Genomic DNA, 12,255 nt, shown 5'->3' with positions numbered 1-12,255 from the left:
CTCAGGATAAGGTGAATAGCAATGGAGCTGATAAATATTCCCCACCTCTTAGCAGCAGAGGGTAAGTGTGGGGTGAGGGATGGGTGGGGATGGGGAAAATCCCAGAGCTCACACCCCAAAAGAATTCAGAAACATTGTACCCCGGGGCACAGAAGATTTAATAGCTTAGAAATCTTGGCTCAGAAACAGACCCATAATAAGTCAGAGAGATCATACCTTAACCCAGCTTCTAACTTTACACTCTTGTCATAGACTCCCAAACAGATCAGAGATGTCACACTCTGGAGACACACCCCTAAAGAGATCAGAGGACTCATACCCTAGAATAAAGGCCCCTCCCCAATACTTTGGGATGGGTGGTTTTTCTGTGTTATTAAGAAGTAACCCAACTACGGCCATGCTACCCTGAACAAGCCCAATCCCGTCTGATCTCGGAAGCTAAGCAGGGTCAGGCCTGGTTAGTACTTGGATGGGATACCACCTAGGAAGACCAGATGCTGTAGACATAAAAAATAAAAAATAAAAAATAAGGGATTGTACGCTGACAAGGTCCTTGCAATCTGTGAGGTAAATCAAGGGTTGCCTCGCCTTAAAAAAAAAAAAAAAGTAACCCCTTCCACATATATACCTTGTTATTCACATACTGAATGCTTGTGTTCCCCCATCCCCACAAGTCCATATGATGAAGCCCTAACCCTCAATATTATGGTATTAGAATATGGGGCCTTTGAGAGATGATTAAGGTTAGATGAGATCATGAGGGTGGGGTCCTCATGATGCGATTAGTGCCCTAATAAGAAGAGACCAGATAGCTTGCTCTTTCTCTCTGCCATGTGAAGACACCATGAGAATGTGGACAACTGCAAGCCAGGTAGAGAGCCATCACCAGAACTTGACCATACCGATACCCTGATCTTAGACTTCTGGCCTCCAAAATTGTGAGAAAATAATTTTTTTTTGTTTAGGCCACCCAGGCTATATTACTACATTATGGTGGCCTGAGCTGGCTAAGAGACAACTTCAGCTTTTACTTTCAAGGCTCTGAGTTTTATGTCAGAGTCATTGTACTCACACTGCCTACCTCTGTCACCACTAGCAGTCCTCAGCCTGTGGCCCTCCCATTCCTGCCCCTTGATCTCCAGGCACTGAGCCAGAGGGTTATCTGGAGGCCTCACAGCAAGGACACTTAGCTTGCCATGATGTGCCGTCTGCCCTCCAGGCTGCTAACCAGTATGTGGGGCAGGCCTTCAGAGAAGCAGGTGAACAGGGTAGCCCCTAGGAGCCTTGGGCATGGGTGCTGGTACCAAGGCTGGGTATCCCCCAACCCAGGCTTGGTAATCTCCTTCCCTTCTATGCAAACTATCCTGGTGTACTGACATCCATTTTCTCCTCTTCCTCTCTCTTTCTTCCTCTTTCAAAGACAAGCAGAGGGCAGCAGAGGGACATGGAAAGGCCCTGCTCTAACACACGGTCAGCCACAACATGTCTGCAGGAGTGGGCCTGGCTGAGGGCCAGCAGCTCTGCTCCCTCAGGGTGGCTCAGGGGAGCCAGTTCAGCCAGGGACATCAACATGGGGCAGTGTGGGGAGGGGCCAGGAAACAGCACTGACTTTGAAGTTTGCCAGAAGAATTCCAGAGGTCTCTGGCACCCTGAAGGGGACCTCAAAGAAAACTTTGTCAAAAGATAGGAACCTTCCCTGTGAAGGAGGCTAGAGGGAGGACATCATGATCTGGGCACTCTATTATCTACATAGGATTATTGCAAGGAATAAAATGGATTCTACTTTATATAACGCTTGGAAGAGGGCTTGGTACACCTCTTATGTGACTACTATGTCTTGACTATCTTTTTATAAACCAGCCTCTCTAACCTTGCCTCGACAACTCTGCATGATCTGGTCTTTGCCTTCTCCTCTTGCTCATGCCTCACTCATCCTTGGTTTCTAAGCCACAGTGGCCTTCTTCCTGTTCCTTAAGAGAGCCAGCCCTGCTCATCCTTGAATTTGCAAAGATGGAACTCTCCATATGCAAACCGGTATCTGGGGTGTGAATCTGAGCTGGCAGGGCATTGAAAAATGGGAGGAATAGGTTGAGGTGATTTCTAATAGACTATCAAAATTGAGGGATGTCGCTAAACAGTGCTTAAGAGAAATCTATAGTTCTAAATGCATAGATCAGAAAAGTTGAAAATCAGTGACCTGAACTTCCATATCAAGAAGCTGGAAAAGGAGCAGCAAATTAATTACTAAGAAAGAAGAAGGAAGGAAACTATAAAGATAAGAACAAAAACTGGTGAAATAGAAAGCAAACATACATTGGAGAAAACCAACAATGTCAAAAGTTGGTTCTTTGAAAAAACTAATAAAATATTAGTAATTTCTGTTTTCTCTCAAGCAGGTAAGAGAAAATATATAAATTACCAATATTAGGAATGAAAAGGGGGTGCTATTACAGATCCTACAGATGTTAAAATGTTAATAAGATTTTTTAAACATATGACTTTATTTTCAATGGAGCCCAAATGTCAGTTATTTTCTCATCCTGTTGCCTCTACTCACAAAAATAGAACAACATAGTTTTGTTTTTGTTTTTTTTTAGCTGGGGCTTGGTGAAATCAATTGTTTAAAATGTAATGGTTAGAAAATAATTGAACGCCGTGGAATGGAATAGAATAAAATAGCATAGGGTGTAATGGAATGGAAAGGAGTAGAAGAGAATAATATAATAAAATAGAAGTCAGACTTTGCTCCAGACACTGGGCCTAATTGTTGTAGTAAATACTCACTAATTGAACAAATATTATTGAGCATCTTCTAGCTGTTTGGGACACAGTAGGTAACAAAACAGAGAGAAATCTCTACCCTCATGAAGCTTATATTCTAGTCAGGGAGGCAGATATTACCATGTGAAAAAGGCCCTGAGGCCAAAGGTACAAGGATGGCCCTTATGAGGAACAGGCAAAAGGACAATGTGGCTTGGAGTTCAAGAGCAATGGATGAGGCTGCAGAGATAGGGGGTCATGGTAGCAAGTTTGAATTTTAACAAGATGACCAGGACATCATCACCATCATCATTACTCTTATAGCACTGGTTATCTGCTAGGCATAGTTCTAAGCCTTTAAAAAGACAACTCTTTTAAAAAATGTTTACAACAGTACTATAAGACATGTATAAAATCATGCCCACCTTTACAGAAATGGAAACTAAGGCACAGAGAGATTAATTAAATGTTAGTCTGGCTCCAGAGTCTGTTCTTTTAACCACTATACTCTGCTATCTATAGTGCCAGACCACAGGCACCTTATAATCCTGTAGCAGATGTAATGTAAATATACAAATTACTAAAGAATGCAAAGCAAGAGAAAGACCTGGTGATATGCTGCAGAGGGCAAGAAGTTGTGAAGAGGAGGTGTGCCCTCCCACTGGGTGTCAAGGTAGATCCGTAAACACTGATGCCCAGAAACATTTCTTTCACCTGAGATGCTCCCTTCTTTATCCTGTGATCATAGCTGTGAAATGGGAAAGGAGGGGACTGGGTTAAATTGGCCAATGGAGGGTTTGTACTCATAGAGTTAGGCCTCCTCTGTGTCTTGTCCTTTTTGGAAAAGAGATAAATTCCAGCTTGGGTAAAACAAGAGAGGGTTTGGTTTTGGTCTCCACTCCCCTTATCTTCACCTCTGGAAGGAGAAAGAGAACAGAAAACAGTGGAGAGTGGGAGAGTGGTCATGGCAGACACATGGGCTCTTGTGAATCCACACATGGGCAATAAGACTCTACTAAAGTTTCCTCCCACAACTTTTCCTTTGAAATGGGGGGTGAAGAGGAAGTATAGTCACTGGGGGAGATGAGGGGAGGTAAAGTGAAGGAAACAGGAAACTTGGATATGACTAGTGGCAATGTGATCTCTGAATTTTCTTTTCTTTTCTTTTCTTTTCTTTTCTTTTCTTTTCTTTTCTTTTCTTTTCTTTTCTTTTCTTGTCATGGGGAGACAGCAGTCAGACCTCTTCCTCATGTCTTATCTATAGACTTGACCACATTGTGATGACAGTAAAGAGTATCAAAGACACTATCATGTTTTATTCCAAAATTCTGGAAATGGAGGTCATAACTTTCAAGGTAATCACTTCCCCAAATGCCAAACTTCAGGTGGAGTAAAATTGGATTCTAATATATTTTTAAAATAACTTTTAAAAACCCACAACAAATCTGTGAGAAAATTTTAAAGGATCAGTGGAGGAGATTCCAAACTATGAATAGTGAGACTTCCAGAGAGAGAATGAAGAAATGGAAGAGAGAAAATTACCATAGAAATAATGCAAGAGAACTTTCCAGTCTTTATATGAAAAGGGTTAACTGAATATCCAGCACATTGAAACTTAGATCTGTTCTTATGAAATTATGGAACATCAAAGTGAAAAAGAAGATCCTAAGAGCTTTCTGAGAGGTTAAAAAGAAAAAAAAAAGTAGTTCAACTACAAAGGAAAAAGAAAAATGCAGATATCAGATTTTCCGAGAGTCACATCAGAGACTAGAAGATAATAGAACACCTTCTAGAATCTCAGGGGAAATTTTTCAACCTAGAATTCTATGCCCAACCAAACTATTAATCAAGGTGAGTATAGAATAAAACATTCTTAGACATAAAAAGACTCAGAAATTTTCCCACTTGCTTTAAAAATTGAGAGTATGCTACATCAAAATGAGTGATTAAGCCAGGAATAAGGAAGAAATTGAAGTTAGGACACAGTGGATCCCAAGAGGAAGATTCCAGAAAGATATCCAAAGGACAATCAGTCTAATTGGGGGCAGGAGAAAGAAGGTTCCCAGGAAAGAGAGATCTCAGGGAAAAAAAAAATGTTTCCAGAGTTTGAATACTACTCCTGAGAATTTGGAACAACTTCAAAAGTGGGAAATGCAGAGAAAGCAAAAAATATATGTTTTAAATTGAAAGGACCCATAGGATGGCAAACAGGATAAAAATTTTAAACCTAACGTGGAACAGTATACATGAAAAATAGAACTGTGCAACATCAAGCTGAATGCATACACAGCAAGATGGACAGGTCTTAAAAAGATCATGATGAGTGACAGACAAAGAAACAGAGTCAGGTCTACAGCATGGTACAATTTATAACACACACACACACGAAACAATAATACACTTTTTACAATAACTTATGAAAACCAAAAGATGAACATCAACACATTATAATGGTTGAATAGGGTGGGGACAAGAATGAAGAGTGGAAATAAAAAGAATAAATGCATAAAGAAAACTAAAGAGGGGCATGGGCGATAATGAGGCATATGATGTCTCAGCTCCCTGTACTTGGACACATTAGAATGAAATTTCAGTATATCTAGGATCAAGAAAAGTCCTAAAAGCTGCAGGAGTGGAGAGTGGATGTATCAACTACAAAAAAATGAAAAACAGATTAAATCAGACTTCTTATAAGCAATACCAAGTTTAGGAAGATAATGAAACCACGTATTTAAAAGGCTGTGGGAAAATAACCTGCAACCTCAAATTCTATACTCAGCCAAACTGTTATTTAAATGTAAAAGTGAAATAAAGTCATTTTCTGATAGAATAGATATGGTATCAATCATGGTGATATAAAAGAAAGAAATGTAAAAATGATACAAGGAATGGCAGAGGTTGAAAGGCACAGGAGAGGGAGGAGACATGAAGGGAAGAAGAGCAGGGCCAGTGAGAAACTAGCTGTAGTTCATCTAACAAAACATAAAGATACAAGTGGGTTACTTAAAAATTATAAGGGAACCAAAAGAGAAACTAAAAATGATGATAGAATTGGGAAGAGTAGTAATATAGATGAGTTAACTTTTCATTTATCGTAGCAGGGAGACAATAGAAATGTCTAAAGTTGCTAAATCAAGAAATAGTGGCACATTAGTTAGGGACTGTGTTTGGAGGCACATAGGAGAAAATCCAATTAACAGTGGGTTAAAGAAGATAGAGTTCTCTTTTTCTCTTATTTAATGACCAGTCCGGAGGTAGGTAGTCGGGCTCAGACAGGGATGGGAAGAAGGAGGAAGTGAATGGGCAAAAAGTGCCAGCTCAGTGGAGTGGGGAGGTTCCTAGAAGCCCCACTCACAATCTCTGCTTACATCATTATCCAGGCCACCTTAAGTGGCCTCTCAAGAAGGAATGCTGGGAAATGTAGGGTTTTAAAGCTGGGCACACAATTGATCCCATTGAAATTTGGGCAGTGTTTATAAGAAAAAAGGGAGAAATGTATATTAAGTAGGCAAATTGCTGTCTTTGCCATGGGTAGTATAAACATATTATTTGGAGATATGGAAATAATTTCCAGAAGAAATAAACACACGCGCGCGCGCACACACACACACACACACACACACACACACACACACATTAAAAGCAGTTGCCTTTAGGGAATGAGACTGGGGTGGGACAAGAGGCTGTAGTTTTTCATTAAAAGCCCTGTTCTATTTTTTTTTTAAACTTTGTCGAGGTGCATAGAGGGGGCTTTGCCCCACACTCATCTTGGAGGTTTAGTTCTAGGTTGTTTTCTCTCTCCAAATAAGGAGACCGGAAAGCATTGTGTTTTGGAGACCTTACTTTGAGGTCCAGCACCTCAAAGTAAGTCCAACTTCCATTGTTTTTGAGAAAGCTGCTGCTGATGCAGTGAAAACAGAAGCATGACCCAGGGAGGTCTTCCTCAAACTTCAGGCTTAGCGGGTTTCCTCACATCCAGATAATGCCTGTGCACAATTGTTTAATCATTATTTTTATTGACATCATTTTTTCATAAAATATATAAACAAATGCATTTTAAAAGGAAACTTTATATCACCCTTGTAAAAATAGTATACCTAAGTTCTTTTTACATAAATACATTTATGTAAAAAAATGTTCAACCGAGTAAGTGAAAAACCCATTATATCTTGGCATAAAGGAAAGGTAACAGTAAAAACAAACAGCTATAAAAGCATCACAATTTCATTCCACCCGGATTCTAGACATTTCCATTCCCTGAACTCTCTGGGCCGGACATTCCAAAGGGAGATTTTGCAAGTGGTTAAAGAGGTGCTAAGGACTTGTTAGCATCCACCAGAGACTTTCTTCTTGGTATAATCTGAAGGATTGGAAGAGGACTGAAGAGGAACTAATTTCTGATTCACTGTTATTTAATGTTGATGTTCCTGTAACACTTAAAATGATTTAATGTAAAGGGGGCATTGGTTCTCCTATTGGGGAACACAGATCGCGGTCTTGAATATATTCTGTGCAAATATCCTGTATTCCTTCTTTGGAAGATATCAATGAAAAAGTCTGGTTTAGCAGTAAAGTGAGGAAAGCATAGGAGTTAAGAGTATGGACTCTGGCCTAAACTGCCTGGGTTTGAATTCTGACTCTGCCACTCATTAAATAATACTAGACACGATTATCATCCCCATTTTATAGATGAGGAAACTGAGGTACAGAGCAGTTAGGTACTCTGCCCAAGGTCATAAAGCTGGTATATGGCTGGAGCAGCGGGAGGGAAGGGAAAATGGTAGGAGATGAGGTCAGAAAGATACAGAGGTCTTCTAGGTCCCTATAAGGAATTAAATTTTGGTCTCACACATGGACTATGATGAATGACTTTTGTCTTCTCTTTGCATTTTAGGCTTGTGATGTCCCCATTGAGGAGGGTCCAGTCCCCAGAACTGGGGCAAAAGGGCCCATTATGTCCATTTACTTCCGAGACCCTGACAGAAACCTGATTGAGATGTCCAACTATATTTCCTCGTGATTGAGGCTGGCCCTCCTCCATTCTGTTCCCTGCAACATTGTCCTCTTCCTTCCTTCCTCCAGACCCTTTCCCAGGCCCAGAGATCTCCAACGACTCCGAGGACTTAGGCACTTGACACATCCTGCTGGGCGAAACTGAGAAGGGTTTGGAATCAAATCTACATGTCTGAATGTCCTCCTTCCAAACTGCCCCAATAAATTAATAACCTCTCATTAATTAATTAATATGAGCTCTTCATTATTATTGTCTTGGTGGTATATATGGGTGTTTGTCTAGTGTGTCAGATCTCTCAGCTGTTTAGGGGGTCAGGGACCAGGGTATGACATCTCTGAAGACCAAATCTAGGCTTAGGCTCTTGAGATTCAGTGCCTTTGACAAATTTCTCCTTGTCCATGAACTCATCTTTTTTCATCCTTTCGGGCTTGCCTCACTCCTTCCAGGTGCTGCCTGCTGTTTCCTTCACCCAGAGGCTTCACTGAAACCCAAGATCTCTAAGAGTCCCATGGAACCTTCACAGACCAGCCCTGATGATACCACTTCCTTTTGGTGTACCTTATTTGGTGCCCCCAGGGGATGTGGCACTTCCTACCTTTAGATTTGGTAGGTCCAGACTCATCTCAACTGAGACTCAGCTCTTGACAGAGTAGATGGGACAAGGACAAATTACTTTGCCCCCTCACCACACCATTCACTCATTCAATTAATAAACATGTATTGAGCACCTACTGTGTGCTTGGTCTTGTTCCAAGCTTTAGACGCACAGAGTTGAACAGAAGAGATAAGCATACCTCCTTGTAGAGCTGCAATTCTAGTGGGAGAGATACAAAATAATTAAAACCAAGTGAGGAAAATATTAAGTATGTTAGAGGATGATAAATGCTTTGCAGATGAAGAAAACATGGAAAAGAGTAAATACAGATAAAAATTGCTGAGACAATTTCCAATATGTAATGAAATGGACAGGAGAAACCTCACCGATAAGGAGATATTTGAACGCAGACCTGAAGAGATGAGGAGGAAGCTGCATTGAGCACTGGAGGAAGAGCATGTCAGGCAGAGAGAAGAGCCAATGCAAAGACCCTGAAGCATGAATGTGTGTGGCGTGTGTGAGGAAGGGCAGGAGGCAAGTATGGAGGGGGAGGAAGCAGTGAGTGAGGGTGAGCAGGAGGAGGTGAGGTTGGAGAGATGGTAGGGACAAGTTGTGCAGAGCCTTGGGAGCCATGGAGAGGACTCTGGCTTTTACTCTGGCGAGGGAGCCACAGGAGGGTCATAAGCAGAGGGAGGCCATGATCTGACTTAGGATTTAATAGGCTTCCTCTGGCTTCTATGAGGGAAATAGACTGCAGAGGTGAAGGCTGAAGCAGAGGGACTGTAAGGAGAGATTACTGCAGTAGTCCAGGCAAGCTATGCTGATGTGTGTGCTGGCAGGGGAGGTGATAAAATAAATGCTTAGATCTGGAGATATTTTGAAAACGGACACTAGATGAGGTCAACAAGAGAGAAAATGTCAACTAGAGAAGAGACCCAAAGACATTTAGAGTTCTGAAACAAGAGGAGGAACAAGCAAATGAGATAGACATAAAGGAAAGGGAAGAGTATGGCTTCCTGAATGAATGAGTGATAGATGAAGGAGTATGTATGAGAGTTTCTTGAGGTGAGAGAGCCCCTAGTCTGTGGACTCTGGTCTCTAAACAGTCCTCACACAGATGGTAGTTCACCCAGGCCCTATGAGTAAACTCCCAGGGAGCTCCAAAAATTCTGGGAAGAGAGGATGTGTAAGGATGTGTTTCAGCATGTGAAAAGACTTTGCCAAAAGCTGTAGCAGGTTTCCTGTCTATTTTTAAAAGACAGCTTGCCTTGGACCCAGACATTATGTGCCTTGAGATAGATGATTTATGGAAGGAAGGAAGGAAGGAAGGAAGGAAGGAAGGAAGGAAGGAAGGAAGGAAGGAAGGAAGGAAGGAAAAATGGGAAGGAGGGAGATAGTGATGAGGGAGAGAAAAAGGAAGACAGGGAAGGGGGAAACAGGGAGGGAGAAAGGTTGGATAGCAGATGGGTAGGTGAATGAATGGTTAAGTGGGCTGGTGGATGGATAGATGGGTGGGTGAGTGGATGGATAGGTAGACAGATTGATACCCCCTGCCCTTGGAGAAACTTTTTCACATGTTTGTGCTCAGAAAGAAGAATATGAGTTTGTAAATTACAGATTTGCTGTAATAGGGAAAAAACTGGAAACAACCCAATGTCCATCAGCCGATGAATGGTTAAACAGACTATGGTATATTCATTCCATGGAATACTACTCAGCAATAAAAGGGAATAAACTTATGAGGCCAGCATTAAACTGATATCAAAACCAGACAAAGACATAACAAGAAAACTACAGACTGATATCTCATGAATATAGATGCAAAAATATTCAACAAAAATCTAGTAAATAGAATTCAGTAACATATAAAAGGATTATACAACATAACCAAGTGGGGTTTATCCTAGGAATGCAAAATTGGTTCAACATTTGAAAATCAATGTAATATATCAGATTAATAAATTACAAAAAACTACATGATCTCAATAGAGGCAGAAAAACACATTTGACAAAATTCAACACCATTTCATGATAAAAACACTCAACAAACTAGGAATAGAAGAGAACTTCCTCACCCTGATAAAGGGCACCTACAAAAAACCTACAGTTAACATCATACTAAATGGTTAAAGACTGAAAACTTTCTCCTAAAGATCAGGAACAAGACCAGGATGTCTCCTCTCACTATTCCTATTTGACACAGTTGTACTGGAGCTTCTAGTCAGGGCAATTAGGTAAAAATATATATATATATTCATAATGGAAAAAAAGAAGTAAAACTATCTCCATTTGCAAATGAAATCATCTTATACACAGAAAATCTTAAGGAACCCACAATATATATGAGCTCAGCAAAGTAATAGGATACAAGATCACACAAAACTTAATCATATTTCTAGACGCACTAGCAGTGAGCAATCCAAAAATGAAATTAAGAAATCAATTCTATTTACAATAGCGTCAAAAGCAATAAAATACTTAGTAATAAATTTAACAAAAGATAAGCAAGACTCCTATACTAAAAACTATAAAACATTGCTGAAAGAAATTAAAGAAGACCTAAATAAATGGAAGAACATTGCATGTTCATGGATAAAAGACTTTATAGCATTAAGATGGCAATACTCCCCAAACTGATCTACAGATTTAATGAAATTCCTATGCGAATCCCAACTTACTTCTTTGCAGAAATTGACAAACTGATCTTAAAATTCATATGGAAATGCTAGGGACCCAAAATGGCTACAACAATCTTGAAAAAGAAAAACACAGTCGGAGGATTTACACTTTTCAATTTAACAACTTACTACGTAGCTACAGTAATCAAGACTGTATGGTACTGGCATAAAAACAGATATATAGATCAATGCAATAGAATTGAGAGTCCAGAAATAAACTTATATATTATAGGCAATTGATTTTTGACAAGTGTGTCAAGAAAAGTCAATGGGGGAAAGAATAGTTTTTTCAACAAATGGTCCTGGGACAGCTAAATATCCACATGCAAAAGAATGAAGTCTAACCTCACACCAGATATAAAAATTAACTCAAAATGAATCAAAGACCTAAACGTAAGAGCTAAAACTGTAAAACTTTTAGCAGAAAGCATAAGCATAAATCTTTGTGACCTTGGATTAAACAATAGTTTCTTAGATATGACACCTAAAACATAAGCAACCAAAGAAAAATAAATTGGACTTTATCAAAAATAAAAGCTTTTGTGCTTCAAAGGATACTCAAGAAAATTAAAAGACAACCCACAAATAAGAGAAAATATTTGCAAATCACATATCTATATGGGTCTAGCATCCAAAATATATAAAGAACTATTAAAACTAAACAATAAAAAGACAAATAACCCAATTAAAAATGGGCAAAGAATATGAATAGACATTTCTCTAAAGAAGATGTACAAACGGCCAATAAGCACATGAAAAGGTGTTCAACATCACTGGTCATTAGGTAAATGCAAATCAAAACCACAATGAGATACTACATTACACCTACTAGGATGGCTAGAATCAAAAAGAGGGACAATATCAAGCACTAGAGAGGATGTAGAGAAACTGGAACCCTCATATAGCTGCTGTGGAGAATACTTTTGCAGTTCCTTAAAAGGCTAACATGTAATTACCATACGGTTCTGCAGTTCCATTCCTAGATATATACTCAAGAGAATTGAAAACAGATGTCCACATAAAACCTTTTTACATGAATATTCATAGTAGCATTATCCATGATAACCAAAACTGTGCATTAATCAAATGAATAGATAATGTATAATGTTCATACAATGGAATATTATTCAGCTATAAAAAGGAATGAAATACTGATCCATGCTACAACATGAATCAACCCTGAAAACTATGTAAAGTGAAAGAAGCCA

The 12,255-nt window shown here is 39.6% G+C and overlaps 1 protein-coding gene and 1 pseudogene across 1 annotated transcript; both read left to right on the top strand.

Annotated features, from left to right (window-relative positions):
* The first annotated feature begins 387 nt into the window (after positions 1-387).
* LOC111734355 lies at positions 388-506 on the top strand (annotated as a pseudogene).
* A 690-nt stretch (positions 507-1,196) lies between these two features.
* On the top strand, positions 1,197-7,780 carry GLOD5 (glyoxalase domain containing 5). The gene is made up of 4 exons (XM_011386261.1): positions 1,197-1,258; positions 3,977-4,115; positions 6,616-6,624; positions 7,655-7,780. Exons 1-4 carry the CDS (start codon positions 1,197-1,199, stop codon positions 7,778-7,780), a joined length of 336 nt encoding a protein of 111 aa, XP_011384563.1.
* Positions 7,781-12,255: the final 4,475 nt, after the last annotated feature.

This window comes from Pteropus vampyrus, unplaced genomic scaffold, assembly GCF_000151845.1.
Source record: "Pteropus vampyrus isolate Shadow unplaced genomic scaffold, Pvam_2.0 Scaffold984, whole genome shotgun sequence".
In the NCBI taxonomy this organism is placed as follows: Eukaryota; Metazoa; Chordata; class Mammalia; order Chiroptera; family Pteropodidae; genus Pteropus; species Pteropus vampyrus.
Note: the sequence above shows the minus strand (reverse complement) of the source record. Positions and strands in the feature narration are given on the sequence as shown.